Consider the following 21,937-nt stretch of genomic DNA (forward strand, 5'->3'; position numbering starts at 1 on the left):
CTGTGTCAAATAAATAAATAAATAAAATCTTAAAAAAAAAAAAAAAGGTAGTCTGAGGGGAACCTGGGTGGCTCAGTCATTTAAGCATCAGACCCTTGATTTTGGCTCAGATCATGATCTCAGGGTTGTGAGTCAAGTCCCGAGTGCAAAGTGTGCAAAGTGCCGGGTATGGAGCCTGCCTAAGATTCTCTTCTCCCTCTGCCTACCCCCCACTCCCCCTCTTAAAAAAAAAAATAGTCTGAGAGAGAGAGTTCGTAGTAGTTTGGGTAGTTAATGCATATCCTACTTGATTTATGTTATATTTGTATATGGAGAATTATCTAGAAGTCTTTCAATAACCCAAGAGTTCTTTATAAATAATATTTGGAAGCATTGACAATGAAGAGCAAGATTAAGTGTTATTTCCTTTTCTCTGGCTGTCATGGAAAATTTTACTTTTGTGGTATTTTGGCAGTGTAAAAATTATAGATAAAGCCAGGAATATAGTGTGATATCACAAAAGCTCACCATAAGTCCCATGAAGGTGACGGCTATGAAAATCTAGGATTTCGGGCACCTGGGTGGCTCAGTGGGTTAAGCATCTGCCTTTGGCTCAGGTCATAATCCTAGGGTCCTGGGATCAAGCCCCGCATCAGGCTCCCTGCTCAGTGGTGAGTCTGCTTCTCCCTGTCACTCTGCCTCTCCTCCCATCTTGTGCTCTCTCTTGCTCACTCTCTCTCTTTCAAATAAATAAAATCTAAAAGAAAAGAAAAGAAAAAATCTAGGATTTGTGGTAAACTTACCTTATCTATGAACAATATTTTTAAATAGAATATTCTCAAGAAATTAATAAGATTTGGAATTCTTACTTACAGAATTATTTAGGTGACTCTGTTTGTTGTAGGGCTAAATATACCAGTCAACCTCATTACACTCTTGGTGAATGAGAGACCTTTTTTTTTTAAGATTTTATTTATTTATTTGAGAGAGTGAGGGAGAGAGAGCACAAGCCAGGAGGAAAGGAGAGGGAGAACCAGACTCCCTGCTGAGCAGGGAGCCCCTATACGTGGCTCAATGCCAGGACCCTGGGATCACAACCTGAGCCACGCAGGCACCCGCCCCCCCCACCTCCCGGAGAGAACTATTTTAAGATCTTAAAGCTCTTAGAGTGTCGAATGGTCCAACTCTATTTTATTGACAAAGAGACTTAGTCCCAGAGAAGTTAAATAATTGACCCAAGAACAATAGCTGAACTTGACAGCTGAGCTAGGCCGAGATCCCAGGTTTCCTGGAGCTAGTTCAGTTTTCTCTGTACCATGAAATAAAACATTTGATCTTTAATATTTGGTAACTCAGAGTTTTAGCTATCCTTGCCTTTTCATGTGTATGTTTACTATTGCCCATTGAATTGTTCTCTCTGATACATTCTTTGGCTCCTCACTAGTCAGATCAACTCATTCATTCCTAGCAGCTACCACACACACATGAGCTGAGCCACTAAGAAAAGGATTTTGCAAAGTTTTTGGTCATAACATATTTGAAGGGGAATGAATTTAACTAACAGTTATATGGACATGTATACTGTGTCAGACACTTTTCTAAGAGCACTGAATGTGTTAATTCATTTAATCCTCATAACAATCCTGGGAGGCAGCTTATTGCTTTTATCCTCACTTCCAGATAAAGGAAACAGAGGCAGAGGAGGAAGTAGACTGCTTGTTGTCACATAGTTGGTAGGAAATCTACCAGCCTGGCTGGAGAGTTCTCACTGTGAACCAGAACTCTGTACTACCTCTGTAACAGGAGCCGATGGACCTATTACTCAAATTTTACTAGTTCTTATTTTATGCCTCTAAGTTATTTTGTTTGGCATACAAATAATAACTAAGTACTAAAATTTTTTCTGGAACATGGTATGTTATTCTTTGAAGTATACATTATATGTTGCTGTTGGGCAAAATACATCCTCAGTCTTTTTTTTTCCCCCCAAAATGATATGGCTTTTCCTCAACATTTACTCTTCAAGAAGAATTTTATCATTGTTTTGTCAACTTGCTGTTCCAGAAATATAAAAACTACAACACAAAAAGTTTTATTTTCTTTAGTAAGGTTTTAGGTTTTTCTTAATATAGGTTTCGTTTTCTTATTTAAGTTATTGGTAAGGGAAAGTAGCATTAACATAGTCTGTATTAGCAATAATTAAATTATTTACATATAAAAATAGAATACATGTATTAAATTCTTTTTCATTATGTTCTGTGTCATAACTCCTTAGGTTTAACTGCACGGTGCTTTACACATAGTAGACACTTCATATACGCTGGTGTAATTTCAATTTTGGGGAGAAAATGCTGTCTGCTGATGTTAACCAGTAGTAAACCATTATTGAACAGCCCCATATATATCACCTTACTAAATTGAGAAAGCCTAAGAATCTCCCCCCTGAATGTAAACTGGAAATTAGTGTTTAACCCAACCTCCACAGACACCAAATTTCTTAAGAAATCAAAATTCTTTCTGGAAAAAGAGATGTTGGTGGCAGACATGCGTGGATTAGTTCAGGTTTTCCTCCTCTTCCATCCATGAAGAGCAGAATCCCACAGGAACTTGGCTGCTGCTGCAGGACTTGCAGACAAGCAAGGAGTCACAGGTATAAGTTGCTTTCTACCAAAAATGGGGATGCCAGATCTTAGAATTGTGGTTTTAACATGGCACTGATTTTGATCAAGGCAGAAAGCGTTTGAGACAGAGAAATGACAGCATCTGAATTAAATTCTGCAAGGTCCAGCATTAGAGTTTAGTAATCCACTAACATCTAGGGCCTCCATTTCAGAGGGAGAAGAATGAACAAAAAGAAGCTCACTACATGGGAGCAGAGTGACAGGCTGGAGGCTGGCTTCCTCTGGTTTTAATGAGCAGTATCCTTGCTCACTAATAAATATGACCTAATAAATAATGAGGTTATCAGTTTCTCTTCTTAGAGTAGGAGGCCTGAAAGGAGTGAGTTGAAGAGTGTGGAAACCTAGGCAGGAGGACTCAATCCGTTAAGAAAGATGGAAATGTAAGGAGAGGGTACTGAATGTTCTCCCCTCCAACAGCCGTCTCCCCAAGTTTTAGCCTCCCACTGTAGTAGTCATTAAAAGCTAATTTTCTCAGAAGCAAACTTAGACCTCAAAGGTTTAGAAGAGATTCAGAATTATAAGTGGTGTACTAGTCCAGTAAAGTTTGTGTATTTATTTTAAAAAGTAAAATTTATGGGGGCACCTGAGTGACTCAGTTGGTTAAGTGTCCAACTCTTGATTTTGTCTCAAGTCATGATCTCACGGTCCTAGGATGGAGCCCTGTGTTGGGCACTGCTCTCAGCAGGGAGTCTGCTTGAGGATTCTCTCTCTTCCTCTCCCTCTGCCCTTCCCCCTGCTCCTCCCCAAAATAAATAAATAAATAAATCTTAAAAAATAAGTAAAATTTATGTAGGCTGATTAAAACCTTACTGTTTCAAAATCTATAGATGTCAGTTAGAATAGATGTAGAGAAAAGAGTAAAACTGCTTTTTTATTTAAATAGTAACTAAAGGGATGCCTGGGTGGCTCAGTTGGTTGAGTGACTGCTTTTGGCTTGGGTTGTGATCCCCGGGATCAGGCCCTACATCGGTCACCCTGCTCACTGGGGAGTTTGCTTCTCCCTCTCCCTCTGCCTGCCACTCCCCTTGCTTGTGCTCGCTTGCTCTCTCTCTGTCAAATGAATAAATAAAATCTTTAAAAAAAAATAGGGTGCCTGGGTGGCTTAGTCGTTAAGCGTCTGCCTTGGGCTCAGGTCGTGATCCCAGGGTCCTGGGATCGAGCCCCGCATCGGGCTCCCTGCTCAGCAGGGAGCCTGCTTCTCCCTCTCACATTCCCCCTGCTTGTATTCCCTGTCTTGACGCTGTCCCTCTCTCTCTCTGTGTCAAATAAATAAATAAAATCTTTATAAATAAATAAATAGTAACTAAAATATAGTTGTCTCTAGTTTCCAGAAAAGATGTTTATGAAATGTATAAAAGCTTTAAGAGGATGTTATAATTTTATACTTTGCAATCAGTTTTAGAAACATATTTATGCATCCAAACTTAAAAGAATACATGAAGGAAAAGAGGCTCTTTTCTCTAGGGTTATGAGTCAGTATTAGAGACACAGTGCCTGGTTTTACTGTAGGTATTTTCATAAATGTGAATTTTCAAGTTATGAGTATATCTAATTTTTAAGTCTTATTTATACATTCTCTAATGAGTGAATATTTATGTCTTTTCTTAAGTTATTTTATACTGAGTGTTCCTAATACAGAGTTTTGAAACTTCAGCCTGTCTACAAGTAGTGGCATTATTCATGTATTTATAGAACCTTTAAGGTATCCTCATAATAATAAGTATAAATCAACATTTTGAGATATAGCATATGTTAACTTTCTCCTCTGGTGCTATGCGATCTTTGATTTTATTTAATTCAGGCATTATCCTACTACACTTTTGTTAGGAAGTTGAAAACATTGAAACCACTAGTCTGAAAGAACTTTTTACTTTTACTTTAGGAATATGTCTCATTGACAACAACTATGTTTTTAGTCTGGCAGCTGTAGAACCATCCATGATGCTCCTGGAGAATGTGAAGAGGCATCTGAAACGTCCTGTGTGGATTAATGCTGATATTCTTCCCGGTCCAAATGGAAATAGCAGGGTAGTGGATGCAAAACCTTTTATAGACATGGTAACATCCTTCTTTCCTAATGTGACCTTTTCTTTGGGTTGGACAACAGGATGGCATCCTGAGAAAGTCAATGAAGGTAATGATTTTTAAAATGTATTTCGTATTGGTCAAATTAAAATCCACTCGAAATATAAAAATAACAGGTTTAAGTACAAAACCAAAAACTTATTCCACAATTTAAGAGCCTAATGGATATAAAGGTCTAGCCCTAAAGGCATCTGTATGACTCTTTCGTTTATTTCACATAGACTGCATTTGTTTGTGACACTGTGTCACCAAGCTTCGATGGGAAATTTGCATGGTCTACATTAACCAAAGCTGCCTCTACAAACTTTAAACAAATCCTGAGTTGGTCTCTCTGAACTTGCAAAACATTCTATACTTTTTTTTTTTTTTACCTTGGAGCAAACTTCCAATGTCAGAAGAAAGATAAAGTAGTAACAAAAACTTCCCCAGTGATGTGAGGACAGAAGTTAGGAGTGTGTTGTTGAAGAGCACAAGTTATACTCCATGGACACTGAAAGGGGCTCCACCAGTGGACTGCTAGTTTCCTCTCTTTGGCTGGACAGGGGAGTGGGAGGCCATGAGACTCTCCTCTAGGCTGGCTCCCTTCTTTCCTTTCACCTGTTCACTTCAGGATCGACTTGACATTCAGCTTTTTCCTGGTTGAAACTGATTATGCTATTTGGGTTCATCTTTTTATTTCTTCATATATCCCTAGGCAGTGATTTACAGGTAAACAGCTCGTAGCAATCAAATGCTCTGGAGCACCTGTCCACATGGTAAAAATAAACTAAGAAGATATTTAGAGCCTATGGAGATGTTAGTCTTTATCCTGTGTTCAGGGAATTCATCTTTTACTTATTTTCAATAATTGGGTTTTTTTAAAAGATTTTATTTATTTATTTGAGAGAGAGAGCATAAGCAGGCAGAGCGGCAGAGGGAGAAGCAGGCTCCCTGCTGAGCAAGGAGCCCAACATGGGGCTCTGGGATCATGACCTGAGCTGAAGGCAGAGGCCCAACTGACTGAGCCACCCAGGCACCCCTGCAATTATTGTTTTTAGATGTTAACTTTTTAGTCCAACATAAGATTAGAGTAACTGCTATCTAGTGAGTAGTGACATTTAGGTTCTAACCCTCTGGGCCACCAATTGATGTGATTGAGACAAAGAATAATATGCTTTACCATAATTCTAATTTTTTAATCATTTTAATTTTTATTAGTTTCATTAAAGAATATTGCTTATACTTCAAAGTGTTTAAATAAGGTAAACTAGAAATAGTTTAGTAACTTCCTTACTGATTCTAAACTCCTTTTGTCACTGTTTAGTATAATTCTGGCTTAACCTCAAGCTTTAACTGAATTAGACTGTATCTGGACTTTGAAGTCATTTTGGTGTTGAATGTGTCCAGGCTGCTTTTTTCCCATTGCCCTCTTGTCATTACCAACATGTGCTTTATGCTTCATTACTTCTTATGTCACAGATTTTTGGGGGAGCTGTGCATGTGAGTGGGGGGAGGGGCAGAGGGAGAGGGAGAGAGAGAATCCCAAGGAGACTCCATGCTGAGCTCTGAGCCAGATCTCACAACCCTGAGATTGCACCCCAAGTGGAAATCAAGAGTCAGATGCCCAACTGACTGAGCCACCCAGGCACCCCTTATTTCACAGATTTAGAAAAGAGTTTATAAATTTATAGTCATGTAAATACAGCTTCTGTTAGCAATCCCTTTTTCTAATTACAAAGATACAGTTTTTCAGATTTTCAAGGAAAGCAGAACATTGCCCTTCTTTCATGAGGAATTCAGCTGCTAAACTAACATATCCACATAGGCTTTCTATAAAATATTCCTTTATTATTTTTTAAAGATTTTATTTATTTATTCATGAGCGACAGAGAGAGGCAGAGGCAGAGAGAGAAGCAGGCTTCCTGCGGAACAGGGAGCCTGATGCGGGCCTCCATCCCAGGTCCCTGGGATCATGACCTGAGCCGAAAGCAGACGTTTAACGTCTGAGCCACACAGGCACCCTCTTTTTTTTTTTTTAAAGATTTTATTTATTTATTCATGAGAGACAGAGAGATAGAGAGAGAAAGGCAGAGGAAGAAGCAGGTAAAATATTCCTTTATTTACCAATATTTTTTACAGCCTGTTTTTGATAGAGGCTGTTATTTATTTATTTATTTATTTATTTATTTATTTATTTATTCTGCAGGGGAGGGGCAGAGGGAGAGGGAGACAGAGTCTCAAGCAGACTCCACACTGAGTGCGGAGCCCAACGTGGGGCTCAGTCTACAACCCTGAGATCACCACCTGAGCAGAAACCAAGAATCGGGCACTTTAACCCACTGTATCACCCAGGTGCCCCATAGAGGCTGTTATTTTGAAAATATAATTTTTTTCTTTCTTTTTTTTTAGAGACAGAGAGACAAAGCGGGGAGAGGCAGAGGAGAGGAAGAGAAAGAATCCCTAGCAGGCTCCACACCCAGCGCAGAACCTGATGAGGGGCTCAGTCTCACAGCCCTGAGATCATGACCAGAGCTGAAATCAGGAGTTGGTTGCTCAACCGACTGAGCCACCCAGGTGCCCCCAAAAATATAAAGTTTTTTCCCAAAGCCTTTATAAACAGGCAAGTGTGTTTTCCACAGTCTCTTAACATGATTTAAAACCCATATATAAAAGTCATTTTGGGGATGCCTGGGTGGCTCAGTCAGTTAAGCATCCAACTCTTGATTTTGGCTCAAGTCATCATCTCAGGGACATGGGATCAAATCCCATGTCAGGCTTCATGCTAAAAGCATGGTCTGCTTGGGATTCTCTCTCTCTCCCTCTCCCTCTGACCCTCCCCCCACTCGCACACATGCTCTCTCTCTAAATAAATAAATAAAATCATTAAAAAAGCAGGACATTTTTCTACTATTTCTACTCTAGTCCAGATAGTTTGGACTAGCCAAAAAATAATCATGAAGATAATTATTTCTTAAACATCTACTACCTAGCAGGCATCTTTCTGTTGGAAAAGAATACTTAAGTAACACAATGGGAAATCTAAGTTTATTTATTTACCTTTTTAAAAAGATTTTATTTATTTATTTGAGAGAGAGAGAGCAAGCATGAGCAGGGGAAGGGGCAGAGAGACAAGCAGACTCCCCACTGAGTGTGGAGCTCTATGTGCTTAATCCCAGGACCCTGAGATCAGGACCTGAGCTGAAGGCAGATGCTTAACCAACTGAGCCACCTAGACACCCTGGAAAATATGTTTATAGAGGATATTAATGAGGCAGATAGGGGCACCTGAGTGGCTCAGTTGGTTGGGCCTCTGCCTTCGGCTCAGGTCATGATCCCCGGGGTCCTGGGATTGAGCCCCTCATCAGGCTCCCTGCTCAGCAGGGAGTCTGCTTCTCCCTCCCACTGTTCTTGTGCTTCTGCTCACTCTCTCTCTCTCTGTCTCCCTCTCAAAGAAATAAAATCTTAAAAAAAAAAAATGAGGCAGATATACCTAAGGGAAGAGTCTTAGAATCTTTAAGATAAACATAGTGTCAAAATTTGCTTTTTTTGTGCTTGAGAGATTAGTAAAACCTTTTTTAATATTTTAACGTTTTATTAAATTTCCTCTAGGTCACTTGCGGTATGATTTTAGACTTGATTTTTTGTCTCTGTTTTCCATTCAAAATATTTTCATGTATTAAGTGGTATTTTAATTCACTCTGAATCCAAATAGAACTTTTAATAAAATACCTATAAATTACCTACTCATAGGTAATTTAATTTAGTTTTTTATTTAACTGACTTTTAGGATGCCAGTTAGAAAAACTGAATTTCTTTCTTTCATTTCAGGTTACAGCTGGACAATGGTGAAAGAAATGGAATATATATGTAAGGAGCTGAAGCAGCCTGTAACATTTCCTGTCAGAGCAGCATTAGTCAGGCAGTCCTATTCTCAGTTACTTTGGCTGTTAAAGAAATCAAACAGGTACGTATAAGTTTAACAAAATATCGTGTGCCTGTGAGTATATATGAGAAAGAGACAGAGGATGAAAACTGATTATGTAAAGACAGTGTGTGGGGACCCTGGGGTGGCTGAGTCGGTGAAGCGGCTGCCTTCGGCTCAGGTCATGATCCCAGGGTCCTGGGATTGAGCCCTGCATCGGGCTCCCTGCTCAGGGGGAAGCCTGCTTCTCCCTCTCCCACTCCCCCGCTTGTGTTCTCTCTCTCGCTGTGTCTCTCTCTGAAAAAATAAATAAAATCTTAAAAAAAAAAAACTTTCCTCCAAAATAAATTCCAGATGAATTAAAGACTTGAAAATCAAACATTAAATACATAAAGAAAAAATATGATATTTTATATAGTTTCAGAATGGAGAAGACCTTTCTTAGTAAGGCACAAATCAAGAAGCTTTTGTCACCACAACGTTACCAAAGAACTCTAATATTAAAAAAAAAATTAGTTTTACTTGAGCTCAAATTAAGATAGCTACCTGGGAAATGCCGGGTAGAAAGTGTTCTAGAGAATGAATGAGTTTACAGGGTTATATACTTTTTTACATCTTGTAAAAGCTCCAAGGATTATAGATTAGCATATAGGCAGGCATCAAGGAATGCGGGGAGCAGGAGCATTGATCAATATCTCAAGGACAAGACGGTTTTCCTTTAGGCTACTCATTCACAAACCAGGTGTACAATGCATGCATGGCAGGCCATACATCAGGCTTTTGGCTTGAAAAAAGTTTATATACAGTACTGCTGACTTAGAAGGAAATCTAAAATAGTTTCCTTTGTATATCAGGACTTTAGAGAATTTTTCTCTCACCACTATAAAAGGAAAGTTTCAGGGGCACCTGGGCGGCTCAGTCTGTTAAGCAGCTGACTCTTGATTTTGGCTCAAGTCATGATGGCAGAGTTGTGGGATTGAGCCCTGGCTCAGGCTCTGTGCTGCTGTGTGTGGTGCCTGCTTAGGATTTTCTCTCTCCCTTTCCCTCTGCCAAACCCCCTCTGTCCTCCCCTCATGCTTGCATACTCATAAACGCTCTTTCCTTTAAAAAAAAAAAAAGGGAAGTTTGATATATTTGAACACATAAAAATGTAAAGATTCTAGGGGCGCCTGGGTGGCTCATTCGGTTAAGCATCTGCCTTTAGCTCAGGTCTAGATCTCAGGGTCCTGGGATAGAGCCCTGCATCTGGCTCCCTGCTCAGCGGAGAGTCTGCTTCTCCCTCTGTCCCTCCCCCTGCTTATGCTCTCTCTCTCTCTCTCTCTCTCTCTCAAATAAATAAATAAAATCTTTTTTTTTAAAAAGTAAAGATTCTCATAAAACTGTTGATACATATGTCACACAGATATAAAGAATTCTAATAAAGAATTTTCCCAAATCATCCAGGGAAAAACTCAGTTTAGTAATTCACTCTGTTGGAAAGAGTAAGAGAAGCAGATATGTGTATATTAAAAAAGTATTCACATTCCTGTGGATATTGAATTTTTACTAAATACCATTTCAGTTTCTGTGAAAATAATATTTTTTCAATATCTATCAATAAAATAAATTATGTTAATATTTCATAATATTGAGTTATCTTCACATTTCCAGAATAAATCCCACTTGATCATGAAATATATCATTCTTTTAATCTACTGCCAAATTTCATTGCCAAATTTTAGTTAGGATTTTTGCATTTGGAAGTGAGATTGGTCTGTAGTGTTTTTTCTTTCTTTTTTAGGTATAAATGTTATGTACATTTCATTAAAAAAGCTAGGGACCATTCTTTTTATGTGTTCTGGGATATTACAAAAAATAACATTGAGATGGCTTGCACCTGAGTTTTGGTAAACTATCTAAACCTGATACTTTGTAGAAAGCTTAATTAGACAGCCTTTTTATTTTATGGTAAATGGTCTATATTGATTTTCTATCTTTGGGGGAACTAATTTTGATATATTTTTCCTAGAAAATTGTTCATTTCACCCAGGTTTTTGAAAGTTTATTTATACACAGAAGCTATTAAAATAGTTTCTCATTCTTTTAATTTCTTCTGTTGGAGAGAAAGTATTTCTCTTCCCTTCAAGGTCCTGGACTAAATAAATATGACACAGATTAACAGGAGAAAATCAAATTTAATAGCATATGCACAGGGACTCCACGCAGACGTGGAAATTCCAGAGACTGTGAGGCAACATGAGACTTCAAGGAACTGAGTAGGAAGGTTGGGTCTGAGGATTCAAAGGGGAGAAAGACCATTAGCAGGAGGGTGAGAGATGTTTGGAAAACAACTGTTGCTCTATTAATGTGGTAAATTTCTTAGGTTAAGAGCAATCTCTGTTAATAGCTCTCTTCCTGGTACATGCTGGCTGTTGTGGGGGAGGTAAAGAGATTTTCCTGTATCTGCTGGGATTTTCTTTGTTTTTAACTCAAAATAATGTTTGTTCCAAAATAGCCCATGTTGTGATGGCCTGCTCTTGGCCCCTACACTTCTGTGTCTTTATTTCCTTATTTTATTTATTTGAGCTTTCCCTCTTGTTTCTTGATTAAACTAGATAATGGATTTATCTCTTTCTCTTTTTTTAGGAATCAGCTCTTAGATTTGTTCATGTTTTTGATAAATGATTCATGAATTTCTCTTTTATCTTTTTAAATTATGTTTTATGTAGCTTCTTATAATTTCTTGAGTTGGATGCTTTACTTACTTTCATTTTTATATTAACATTTTATATTTATATATAAATATTAACATATTTATATTTATTATTATATTATATATTATACATAATATATATATTATATAATAAATATTAACATATTTATATTTATTAATACAAGTATTTAAGACTTTTCTTTTTTCTCTGGCCACTGCTTTATCAGTGTCCCATTGTTTCTTTTGTGTAGATTTTCATTATTATAAATTTGTAAGTATTATAAAATTGTGAGTTTTTCCTCAAAAGTTGTTTTAAGAGAAATTTTTTAGGCATCTAGGTAGTTGAATTATTTGTTTTGGGTTTATTAATAGCTTCTAGGTTTATTGTATCGTAATCAGATAACATCTTATTTTACTTTGTAGGTTTTATTAAGGGCTTAATATATAGATATTTTGTATGAGTTCATCTATTGTATGAGGATATAATTTGGCTGTTACAGTAGAAACCTAAATTACAATAGCTTTAACAAGTCTAGTTCTCTCTCACATAGCTGACAAATAAATCAGGGCTGATTTTGTGCTTCCACATGTCAAGGACCCAGAATGCTTCTATCTTGATTCTCTGCTTTCCTTAGGATATTTCCTTCGTCCATATGGTCAGATTGATTACTGCTCAGTCTGAGTTTCAGGTGGTGGTGATGAGGGAGCAGAAGGCAAGCTGAGGACAAAGCACAAGCTGACACCCACAAACCCTCTCCCTCTTCCCCCCCCCAGGTGGGAAATGTGTGACAATCCTAAGGCATTCCTGGCTGCCCTAAAGCTAAAGGAAGGAAAAACAAATGGTTAACTTATAGAGATTATAGTCCTCCAAGACAAGAGTCTCCCTCAGTTTAAAATGTCTTAGTGATGTACAAGAAAAAAAAAAAGCATTCTTATCAATAATCTAACTTCCAGAAGGAAATGTAGATGAAATTAAATTTAATTTTATCTACATTTATAATCTGCAGCCCATTCACAAATACTTGAGGCAGACAGAGTATAATGTTCCTCCAGGAAGCTCCCAACTGTCTTAATGTTAATGCCTTAGCAGAGGGAAAAACAGCCTTAACTTGACAATGGCAAAGCCTCCAGTATCTTAGAGGTCCTCTTTAGCATTTGAAAATTCTTTTGAAAACCTCCCTTTTCCTTACCTCCCCCCAACTCCCAAGTGTATAATCAGCCACCCCTTACAACCCTGGTGCAGCAGCTCTTTCTGCCCATGGGTCCCTGTTCTTTAATAAAACCACCATGTTGCACCAAAGACATCTCAAGAATTCTTTCTTGGTTGTCGACTATGGACCTCACCCCACCAACCTCACCTATATTCAAATACTCCATCAGTAGTAAGGAAGGAAAAAAGAGAAGCTCATGGCAGGCCTCTTTCTTTCCAGGGCATGACTTAGAAGTTTCACACCTTCTCATCCTCTTACAACTCTTGCTGTAATTTAGTCATCTGCCTATACCTAGATGCTGGTGAAGCTGGGAAATGTTGCTGTTATTCTGTAAATCTTGTGTCTAGTTAAAATTCAGGTATTTGTTGTGTAAGAAAGGAAAATTAATATTGGAGTAAAACTACTAATTTATGTAACACATTAATGTACACTATTAGTTATGTAATTTAACTCTTTTATGCCTTAATTTTTGCTTGCTTTAAAAAATACTTTTAATGTAATTCATTCATTCGTTTAATGTATAACTAATACATTTACCTGGTTCAAAAACCAAAGAACAGAGAGTTATACTGTGAAAACCCTCTTTCCCATCTAGCCAGTCCTGCCCAATCTCACTAACCACAGTTGTTAGTTTCTTAGATAGCCACAGTTAGTAGTTTCATTATTCAGGTAAGAGTGAATACAAATACAGATTCTTATTTTCCCCTCTATTTAAAGCAAAGGTAGCATATACCTTGCTTCTGTTCTGTTCTTTGCTTTTTTCTCCCCTTTTACTTAGCAGTACATCTTGGGACTCTTTCCAAGGTAAGCTTCCTTTCTAGGTGCATCATATTTATGTATGTACTATAATATGGTATTTAATGGGCTTCCTATTGGTAAACATGAAGAATGTTTCCAATATTTGATATTGCACAGGATGGTATAATAAATAATCTTAATGTGTGCCATTACATCATCTTTTAATTTTTTGGCCATTTGCTCTCTTATGGACTAAGAGAGTTCAAGTTTCCAGCTGTTAAAATATTTTTTTTTTCTCTTCTACCTTCATAGTTTTTGCTTTTTAAAATGTTCATATATTATTTGGTGCATATTCATGTATCTTTTATCTTAATGAAGAATTAATTAGAAGTTTATTATTAAAAGATCTTCTTGGCCTAATGAATGATTTTTTACCTAAATTCACATTGTCAATGAGGAGTCCAAGGTGGTGGAGGACTAGGAGACCTTAGTTTCGTCTGGTACCAGGAACTCAGCTAGATAGTTATCAAATCATTCTGAACACCTACAAACTCAACCAGAGATCTAAGAAAAGAATAACTGCAACTCTACAAATAGAAAAGTGACCACTTTCTGCAAGAATGACAAGATGGAAAAACTCACCTCAAAAAACAGAACAAGAGGCAGTACTAACTGCCAGGGACCTAATCAGTATGGACATAAGTAAGATGTTGGAACTGGAGTTCAAAATAACGATTATAAAGATACTAGCTGGGCTTGAATAAAGCATAGAAGACACTAGAGAATCCCTTTCTGGAGAAATAAAAAAACTAAAATCTAATCAAGTTGAAATAAAAGAGCCATTAATGAGATGCAATAAAAAATGGAGGCTCTAGGGGCACCTGGGTGGCTCAGTCCTTAAGCGTCTGCCTTCAGCTCAGGTCATGATCCCAGGGTCCTGGGATCAAGCCCCACATCAGGCTCCCTGCTCGGCGGGAAGCCTCCTTTTCCCTCTCCCACTCCCCTTGCTTGTGTTCCCTCTCTCACTGTGTCTCTCTCTGTCAAATAAATAAAATCTTTTAAAATAAAAAATAAATAAAAAATGGAAGCTCTAACTGCTAGGATAAATGAGACAGAAGAGAGAATTGGTGATATAGAGACAAAATGATGGAGAAAAATAGAGATAAACAACTACTGGATCACGAGGGGAGAATTTGAGAGATAAGTGACACCATAAAATGACACAATATTAGAATAATTGGGATCCCAGCAGAAGAGGAAGGGGGGCAGAAGGTATATTAGAGCAAATTATAGTGGAGAACTTCCCTAATCTGGGGAAGGAAACAGGCATCAAAATCCAGGAGTCACAGAGAACCCTCCCTCAAAATCAATAAAAATAAGTCAACACCCTGACATATAATAGTGAAACTTGCAAATCTCAGAAACAAAGAGAAAATCCTGAAAGCATCTTGGGACAAGAGGTCCATAACCTACAAAGGTAGAAAGATTAGATTGGCAGCAGACCTATCCACAGAGACCTGGTGGGCCAGAAAGGACTGGCATGATATATTCAGGGTGCTAAATGAGAAAAATATGCAGCCAAGAATACTTTATCCACCTATGGTGTCATTCAAAATAGAAGGAGTGATAAAAACCTTCGAGGACAAACAGAAACTAAAAGAATTTGTGATCACCAAACCAGCCCTACAAGAAATATTAAAAGGATTCCTTTAAGCAAAGAGAGAGCCCAAAAGTAAATAGACCAGAAGGGAACAGAGACCATATACAGAAACAATGACTTTACAGGTAATAAATACAATGGCACTAAATTCATATCTTTCAATAGTTATTCTGAATGTTAATGGGCTAAATGCCCCAATCAAAAGACACAGGGTATCGGATTGGATAAAAAAGCAAGACCCATCGATATGCTGTCTGTAAGAGATTCATTTTAGACACAAGGACACCTCCAGATTGAAAGTGAGGGGGTGGAAAACCATTTATCATGCTAATGGACATCAAAAGAAAGCTGGGGTTGCAATCCTTACATCAGACAAAATAGATTTTAAACCAAAGACTGTAATAAGAGATGAGGAAGAACACTACATCATAATTAAAGGGTCTATCCAACAAGAAGATCTAACAATTGTAAATATTTCTGCCCCTAACATGGGAGCAGCCAATTAATAACAAAATTAAAGAAACATATCAATACTAATACAATAATAGTAGGGGACTTTTAACACCCCACTCACTGCAATGGACAGATCATCTAAGCAGAAGATCAACAAGGAAACAAGGTATTTGAATGACACACTGGACCAGATGGCCTTCACAGATATATTCAGAGCATTCCATCCTAAAGCAACAGAATACACATTCTTCTTGAGTGCACATTGAACATTCTTCAGAATAGATCACATCCTGTTTCACAAATCAGGTCTCAGCCAGTACCAAAAGATTGGGATTATTCCCTGCATGGTTTTGGACCACAGTGCTTTGAAACTGGAACTCAATCACAAGAGGAAATTTGAAAATAACTCAAATACATGTAGGCTAAAGAACATCCTACTAAAGACTGAATCGGTCAACCAGGAAATTAAAAAATAATTTAAAAAATTCATGGAAACAAGTGAAAGTGGAAACACAACTGTTCAAAACCTTTTGGATTCGGGGTACCTGGGTGGCTCAGTCATTAAGCATCTGCCTTCAGCTCAGGTCATGATCCCAGGGTCCTGGGATCGAGCCCCACATCGGGCTCTCTGCTCCACAGGAAGCCTGCTTCTCCCTCTCCCACTCCCCCTGCTTGTGTTCCCTCTCTCTCAAATAAATAAATAAATAAAATCTTTAAAAACAAACAAAAACAAAACAAAAACCTTTTGGATGCAGCAAAGGTGGTCCTAAGAGGGAAGTATATAGCAATATGAGTCTTTCTCAAGAAACAAGGAAGTTCTCAAATATACAAACTAATCTTACACCTAAAGGATCTGGAGAAAGAACAGCAAATAAAGCCTAAATCCAGCAGGAGAAGAGAAATAATAAAGATCAGAGCAGAAATCAATAAAATAGAAACCTAAAGAACAGTAGAACAGATCAATGAAACTAGGAGCTGGTTCTCTGAAAGAATTAATAAGGTTGATAAAACCCTGGCCAGACCTACCAAAAGAAAAGACAAAGGACCCAAATAAATAAAATCATGAATGAAAGAGGAGAGATCACAACCAACACCAAAGAAATACAAACAATTATAAGAAAAAACTATGAGCAACTATATGCCAACAAATTAGGCAATCTGGAAGAATAGGATGCATTCCTAGAGATGTATAAACTACCAAAGCTGAACCAGGAAGAAATAGAAAACCTGAACAGACCCATAACCAGCAAGGAAATTTAAGCAGTAATAAAAAGTCTGCCAACAAACAAGAGTCCAGGGCTGGATGGCTTCCCAGAGGAATTGTACCAAACATTTAAAGAATAATTAATACCTATTCTGAAGATGTCTCAAAAAATCGAAATGGAGGGAAAACTTCCAAACTCTTTCTATGTAGGCCAGCATTACTTTGATTCCAAAATTAGATAAAGACCCCACTAAAAAGCATGAGACTGAGGAGCTATTCCAGATTTTACCAACCATTCAAAAAATGCTTCTTTTTTCTTTGTGGTCCAAGAAACTCTCCAAGAACATGTACTGCATTTAGTTTTCACATCTCATCAGTCTCCTTCAGTCTGGAATAGGCCCTCAGTCTTTCCCTATCTCATACACTTGACAGTCTTAAAGATGACAGGGCTTTTGTTATGAAAGATGTTCTCAACTTGGATCAGCTCACTATTTCCTCATGACAGATCTCATGCTTATGTTCTCTGGAGACTCATGTACTTTCCCTGTCTCAATTCTCAAATTAGCTACTTCTTCAAGGATGTGTGCCTGATTATAGTGGTGGATGGTATTTTGAAAGTAAAATCTGGAAGTTTAGTATGATCATTGCTACTAGAGTGTCATTGCTTCTAGGACATTTCAGGGGACAGAGCTGGTAAGTGCTTGTGTGTGTGTCTGTGATTACAGTCTGTGTATGTGTACAGACACACACCTATGCATACACACATACACACACACACACATGCCAATATATATATCTATAACCATTTCTATGTGTCTGTATATATATATATAAAGCCCATGGGTTCATACTGATACTTCCAATTTCAACCCAACCCCTTAGGGTTCTTTCTAGCCTTCTCCCTTTCTCTGTTGTGAATTTCTTATCAAACTTACCTGACTCCCATTAATTTAATCTAACAGCCTTTTAAAAGGAGAGTTTAACTTATTTACTTTTGTTTGTAAGACAGAGATGTTGGTCTTGTTTGGTCTTGTTTCTGTTATTTTTTTAAAACTACAGTACTTGTTATCTGCATAGCTTTGAAAACATTTCACTGTAGCTGTTTTGTATTTTTAATTTTAATAATTTGGGAGGTTCATTTTTTTCTATTGGTTATTACTGTAATTTCACAAAGTATGCTTAATCTGCTTCTTTACAGGTACCTGTTAACATCTTCCTGTGACCAGTAATAAAATTAGTGTATTTCTTCACCTCTTTCAGCTAATTTTAGTTGACTTATTGTCTCTTATTATCCAGCTTTGTTATAATCAGTGATAAATTGGCTAGCTATAAAATTCTTAGCTCACAGTCTTTGGGTTGTTTTCAAGGGTTGTTTTCAGTATATAAATTCAAATGTTCTTTTCTGGAATGTTTTTGTGAATTATATTTTTAAAATACTTTTTCTATTTTATTTGTAAACTTATCTTTTCTCTTTCCAGGATTCCAGCTATGAATATTTAGATCTCCATTGCCTCTCTTTGGTATCTGTTTTTTCTCTTTAGTCTTTCTTTCCTTTCTATTTATTTGGATTTTATTTTTCTTGATTTTATTATCTGTCTTCTATATCCCTTACAGTATTTGCAACAATGTCTGTTTTCCCTTGTATATCTTCCGATTTCACTTTATTTCTGTAGTAGTATTAATTTTTTATTTCTTTCCTAAAATCTGCCAATTAATGTTTCATCATCTTTTTTATATTGTCTTATATCCCCTTCCATTAGCTCATACCTCTGCTTTGTGTTCTTTCTTCAAAGAAGCTGTCGCATCATGTAAAAAATGTTGGTCATGGCTTTTATCTGCCTTTTGGCATTCTTTAAGTTTTACATATATTTCTGCTACCTGATAGTTTTTTAAAGATTAAGTTCTTATTTCTCCATCTGCATTTGTTTACCCTTATATATATATATATATATTTTTTTTTTAAGATTTTATTTATTTATTTGACAGAGAGACAGCAAGAGCGAGAATAGGGAGGAGTGGGAAAGGGAGAAGCAGGCTTCCCGCTGAGCAGGGAGCCAGATTCAGGGCTCGATCCCAGGACCCTGGGATCATGACCAGAGCCACCCAGGCACCCCTATTAATCCTTCTGTTTTCTTGTACTCTGTTGTGTAAAACCTCTGTGGATTTTGATTATTGTACTTTAAAGAAAGTCATTTTTTTTCTGGAAAGGCTACTTGCCCAAAGTGGATATTGGAGAGGGACCAAGACTCTGTTTCTTAGACCTAGAGAGTCTTGTATGTGAGTTTGTTTAGCCTTTAACTTTTCTTCGTCAATGGAGGTAGGCAATGTGGTATCTCTACATAAAATCTTTTTTATTTTTTATTTGAGAGAGAGAACAGAGGGGGAGGCAGAGGGAGAAGCAGACTCCCTGCTGAGCAGGGAGCCTGATGTGGGGCTCAATCCCATGACCTGAGATCATGACCTGCGCTGAAGGCAGATGCTTAACCAACTGAGCTACCCAGGCACCCCTCTAAGTAAAATCTTTTATCTATTGCTTAAATTTTATTTTATTTTTTAATTTTTTTAATTAAAGTTGCTTTTTTGTTTTTGTTTTTTGTGTTTTTTTTTGTTTTTTGAGAGAGAGAGAGAACACGAGAGAGGGAACACAAGCAGGGGGAGTGGGAGAGGGAGAAGCAGGCCTCCTGCTGAGCAGGGAGCCCAATGCAGGGCTCAATCCCAGGACCCTGGGATCATGACCTGACCTGAAGGCAGATGCTTAATGACTGAGCCACCCAGGCACCCCTATTGCTTAAATTTTAAATTTTGAGTTTCCACAGGAATAGGAAAAATCACAACTATGGCTTTCCTGTGTTAACTCTTTCCTTATCTTCATAGCTTCTTAGGATCAAACCTAATTCAAGAAAGCTTCCACTTGTCGCTCAGGGATGCTATTCCCACTGTTGCAAAGTGTTTAGGTGGAATGTGTCCCTCATCTAGAAATGTCTTTGGTAGGCTTTCTCTGTCATCTACAGACATGGGCAAATTCTCTTCACTTCTTTACATGAAATAGATTAAGCATCTGCCTTTGGCTCAGGTCCTGATCTCGGGTCCTGGGATCAAGCCCTGCATCAGGCTCCCTGCTCAGCAGGAAGTTTGCTTCTCCCTCTGCCCTTCCCCCCAACTCGCTCTCTCTCTAGACTCTAGACTAGTCTCTTAGGACTCTCTCTCCCAAATAGATAAATAAAGTCTTTTTTAAAAAAAGAAGCAAGACCAAAAAAATATTATATACCATATGATTCCATTTATATAAAATTAACTAACAGGCAAAAATTAAACTGTACTGGTTAGGGATGGATATATAGGTAGTAAATAAAGAAAAGCAAGAATATGGCTACCACAAAGGTTAAGGTTGTGAGGACTCCAGGGTAGAGGAAATGTTGTGATCACAGAGTGACATATAGGTAACTCCCAAGGTACTGGTGGTGCTCTACTTCTTGATTTGTGTTTTGGTTACACTGGAGTTCATTTTATAATAATTTGTTAAAATGCATATTTATGTTTTATGCATTTTTCCTATATATGTTATTTTCTAAGAAAAAGGGCTTAAAAAATGAAACCTGAGAATTGATTTGAATAAATACAATTTAAGGTACCCTGAGGCAATTTTTTTTCCTATTTTGTTTTAAATATAATGGAGGATTAAAAGAGGCAGAATAACACTGGAGAGCTCCTTTTGTAACCTAAATTCATATCTGTATTTTTTTTTTAATAAGCTTTGTCACTATGGTGTTCAAATAAAGTAATAAAGATGCCATTTTAGCAAAAAAATACAGGTTTTTTTTTGTATTTCTTTGTTTTATTGAGAAATAAATGAAATACACCACTGTACAAGCTTTTTTTTTTAAGATTTATTTATTTATTTGAGAGAGCGAGCCAGGGGGAGGGGGAGAGGGAGAGGGAGAGAGAGTCCTAAGCAGACTCCATGCTGAGCGTAGTGCTTGACGTGGGGCTTGATTCCACAACCCTGAGATCATGACCTGAGCCAAAATCAAGCATCTGACCCCTAACTGACTGTGCCACCCAGGCACCCCCATCACTGTATAAGTTTAAGGTATACAGCCTCATGGTTAGATTTATATATATTGTGGAATGATTACCACCATAGATTCAGCTAACCTCCACCTTCCCATATAAATACAGTAAAAAGAAAGAAGAAAAGGAAAAAGGAAAAAAATTTCTCCTTGTGATGAGAACTCTTAGGATTTACTCTCTAAAAAACTTTCCTATGTAATCATACAGCAGTGTTCGCTCTAGTCATCATGTTATACATTACAACCTTAGTACTTATCTTATAACTGTAAGTCTGTACCTTTGACCACCTTCCTCCATTTCCCCCTTCCCACCCTCTACCTCTGATAACCGCAAGTCTAATCTCTTTGTGAGTTTTTTTCCTTTTAGATTTTACATATAAGTGAGATTGTACAGTATTGTCTTTTTCTGTCTGACTTATTTTACTTAGCTAATGCCTTCAAGGTACAGTCATGCTGTTGCAAATGGGAAGGTTTCCTCATTCTTTTATGGCTGAATAATACTATATTTTATATATGTATATACCACAACTTTTTAATCCATTCATCCACTGATGGACACTTAGGTTGTTTCCATGTCTTAGCTACTGTAAACAATGCTTCTATGAACATGAGGGTGTGGATATTTTTTCACGTTAATATTTTTGTTTCCTTTGGATATATTCCCAGAAATAGAATTGCTGGATCATATGGTAGTTTTGAGGATCCTCCATACTGTTTTCTGTAGAGGCTGTACCAATTTATAATCCCACCAACAGTGCACAGGATTCCCTTTACTTAACATCCACACCAGCATTTGTTATCTCTTATCTTGATGATAGCCATTCTAATATGCATGAAATGATATCTCATTGTGGTTTAGATTTACTTTTCCATAATGACTAGTGATCTTGAGCATCTTTTTATGTACCTGTTGGCCTTTCATATATCTTCTTTTGAAAAATGTCTATTTAGGTCCTTTGCCCATTTTTAAAATAGGTTATTTGTTATTTTGTTATAGTTTATTACTATTGGTTTTTTGCTGTGAGTTCTTTATGTACTTTGGATAATAACCCCTTATCTGATATATGGTTTGCAAATATTTTGTCCCATTTCCATTCCAGAGGTTGTCTTTTCACTTTGTTGATGGTTTCTTTTGCTGTGCAGAAGCCTTTTAGTTTGATTTAGTCCCACTTGTTTATTTTTTATTTTATTTCTTGTGCTTTAGGTGTCATATCCAAAAAATCATTACAAAGACCCATGTCAAGGAACTTTATGCCTATGTTT

At 37.3% G+C, this 21,937-nt stretch overlaps 1 protein-coding gene across 3 annotated transcripts in view; it reads left to right on the forward strand.

Moving 5' to 3' along the window:
* FAM151B (family with sequence similarity 151 member B) overlaps positions 1-21,937 on the forward strand; it is a 57,051-nt gene that overhangs the window by 30,676 nt on the left and 4,438 nt on the right. For all 3 annotated transcript variants that reach the window (XM_028114550.2, XM_028114547.2, XM_028114548.2), the window contains 2 exons: positions 4,577-4,794; positions 8,553-8,688. In XM_028114550.2, coding sequence (XP_027970351.1) covers positions 4,577-4,794; positions 8,553-8,688 — 354 coding nt within the window. The remainder of the gene's footprint in view (positions 1-4,576; positions 4,795-8,552; positions 8,689-21,937) is intronic.

This window comes from Eumetopias jubatus, unplaced genomic scaffold, assembly GCF_037043125.1.
Source record: "Eumetopias jubatus isolate StellerSeaLion01/CBP00866 unplaced genomic scaffold, mEumJub1_p1.0 scaffold_5, whole genome shotgun sequence".
In the NCBI taxonomy this organism is placed as follows: domain Eukaryota; kingdom Metazoa; phylum Chordata; class Mammalia; order Carnivora; family Otariidae; genus Eumetopias; species Eumetopias jubatus.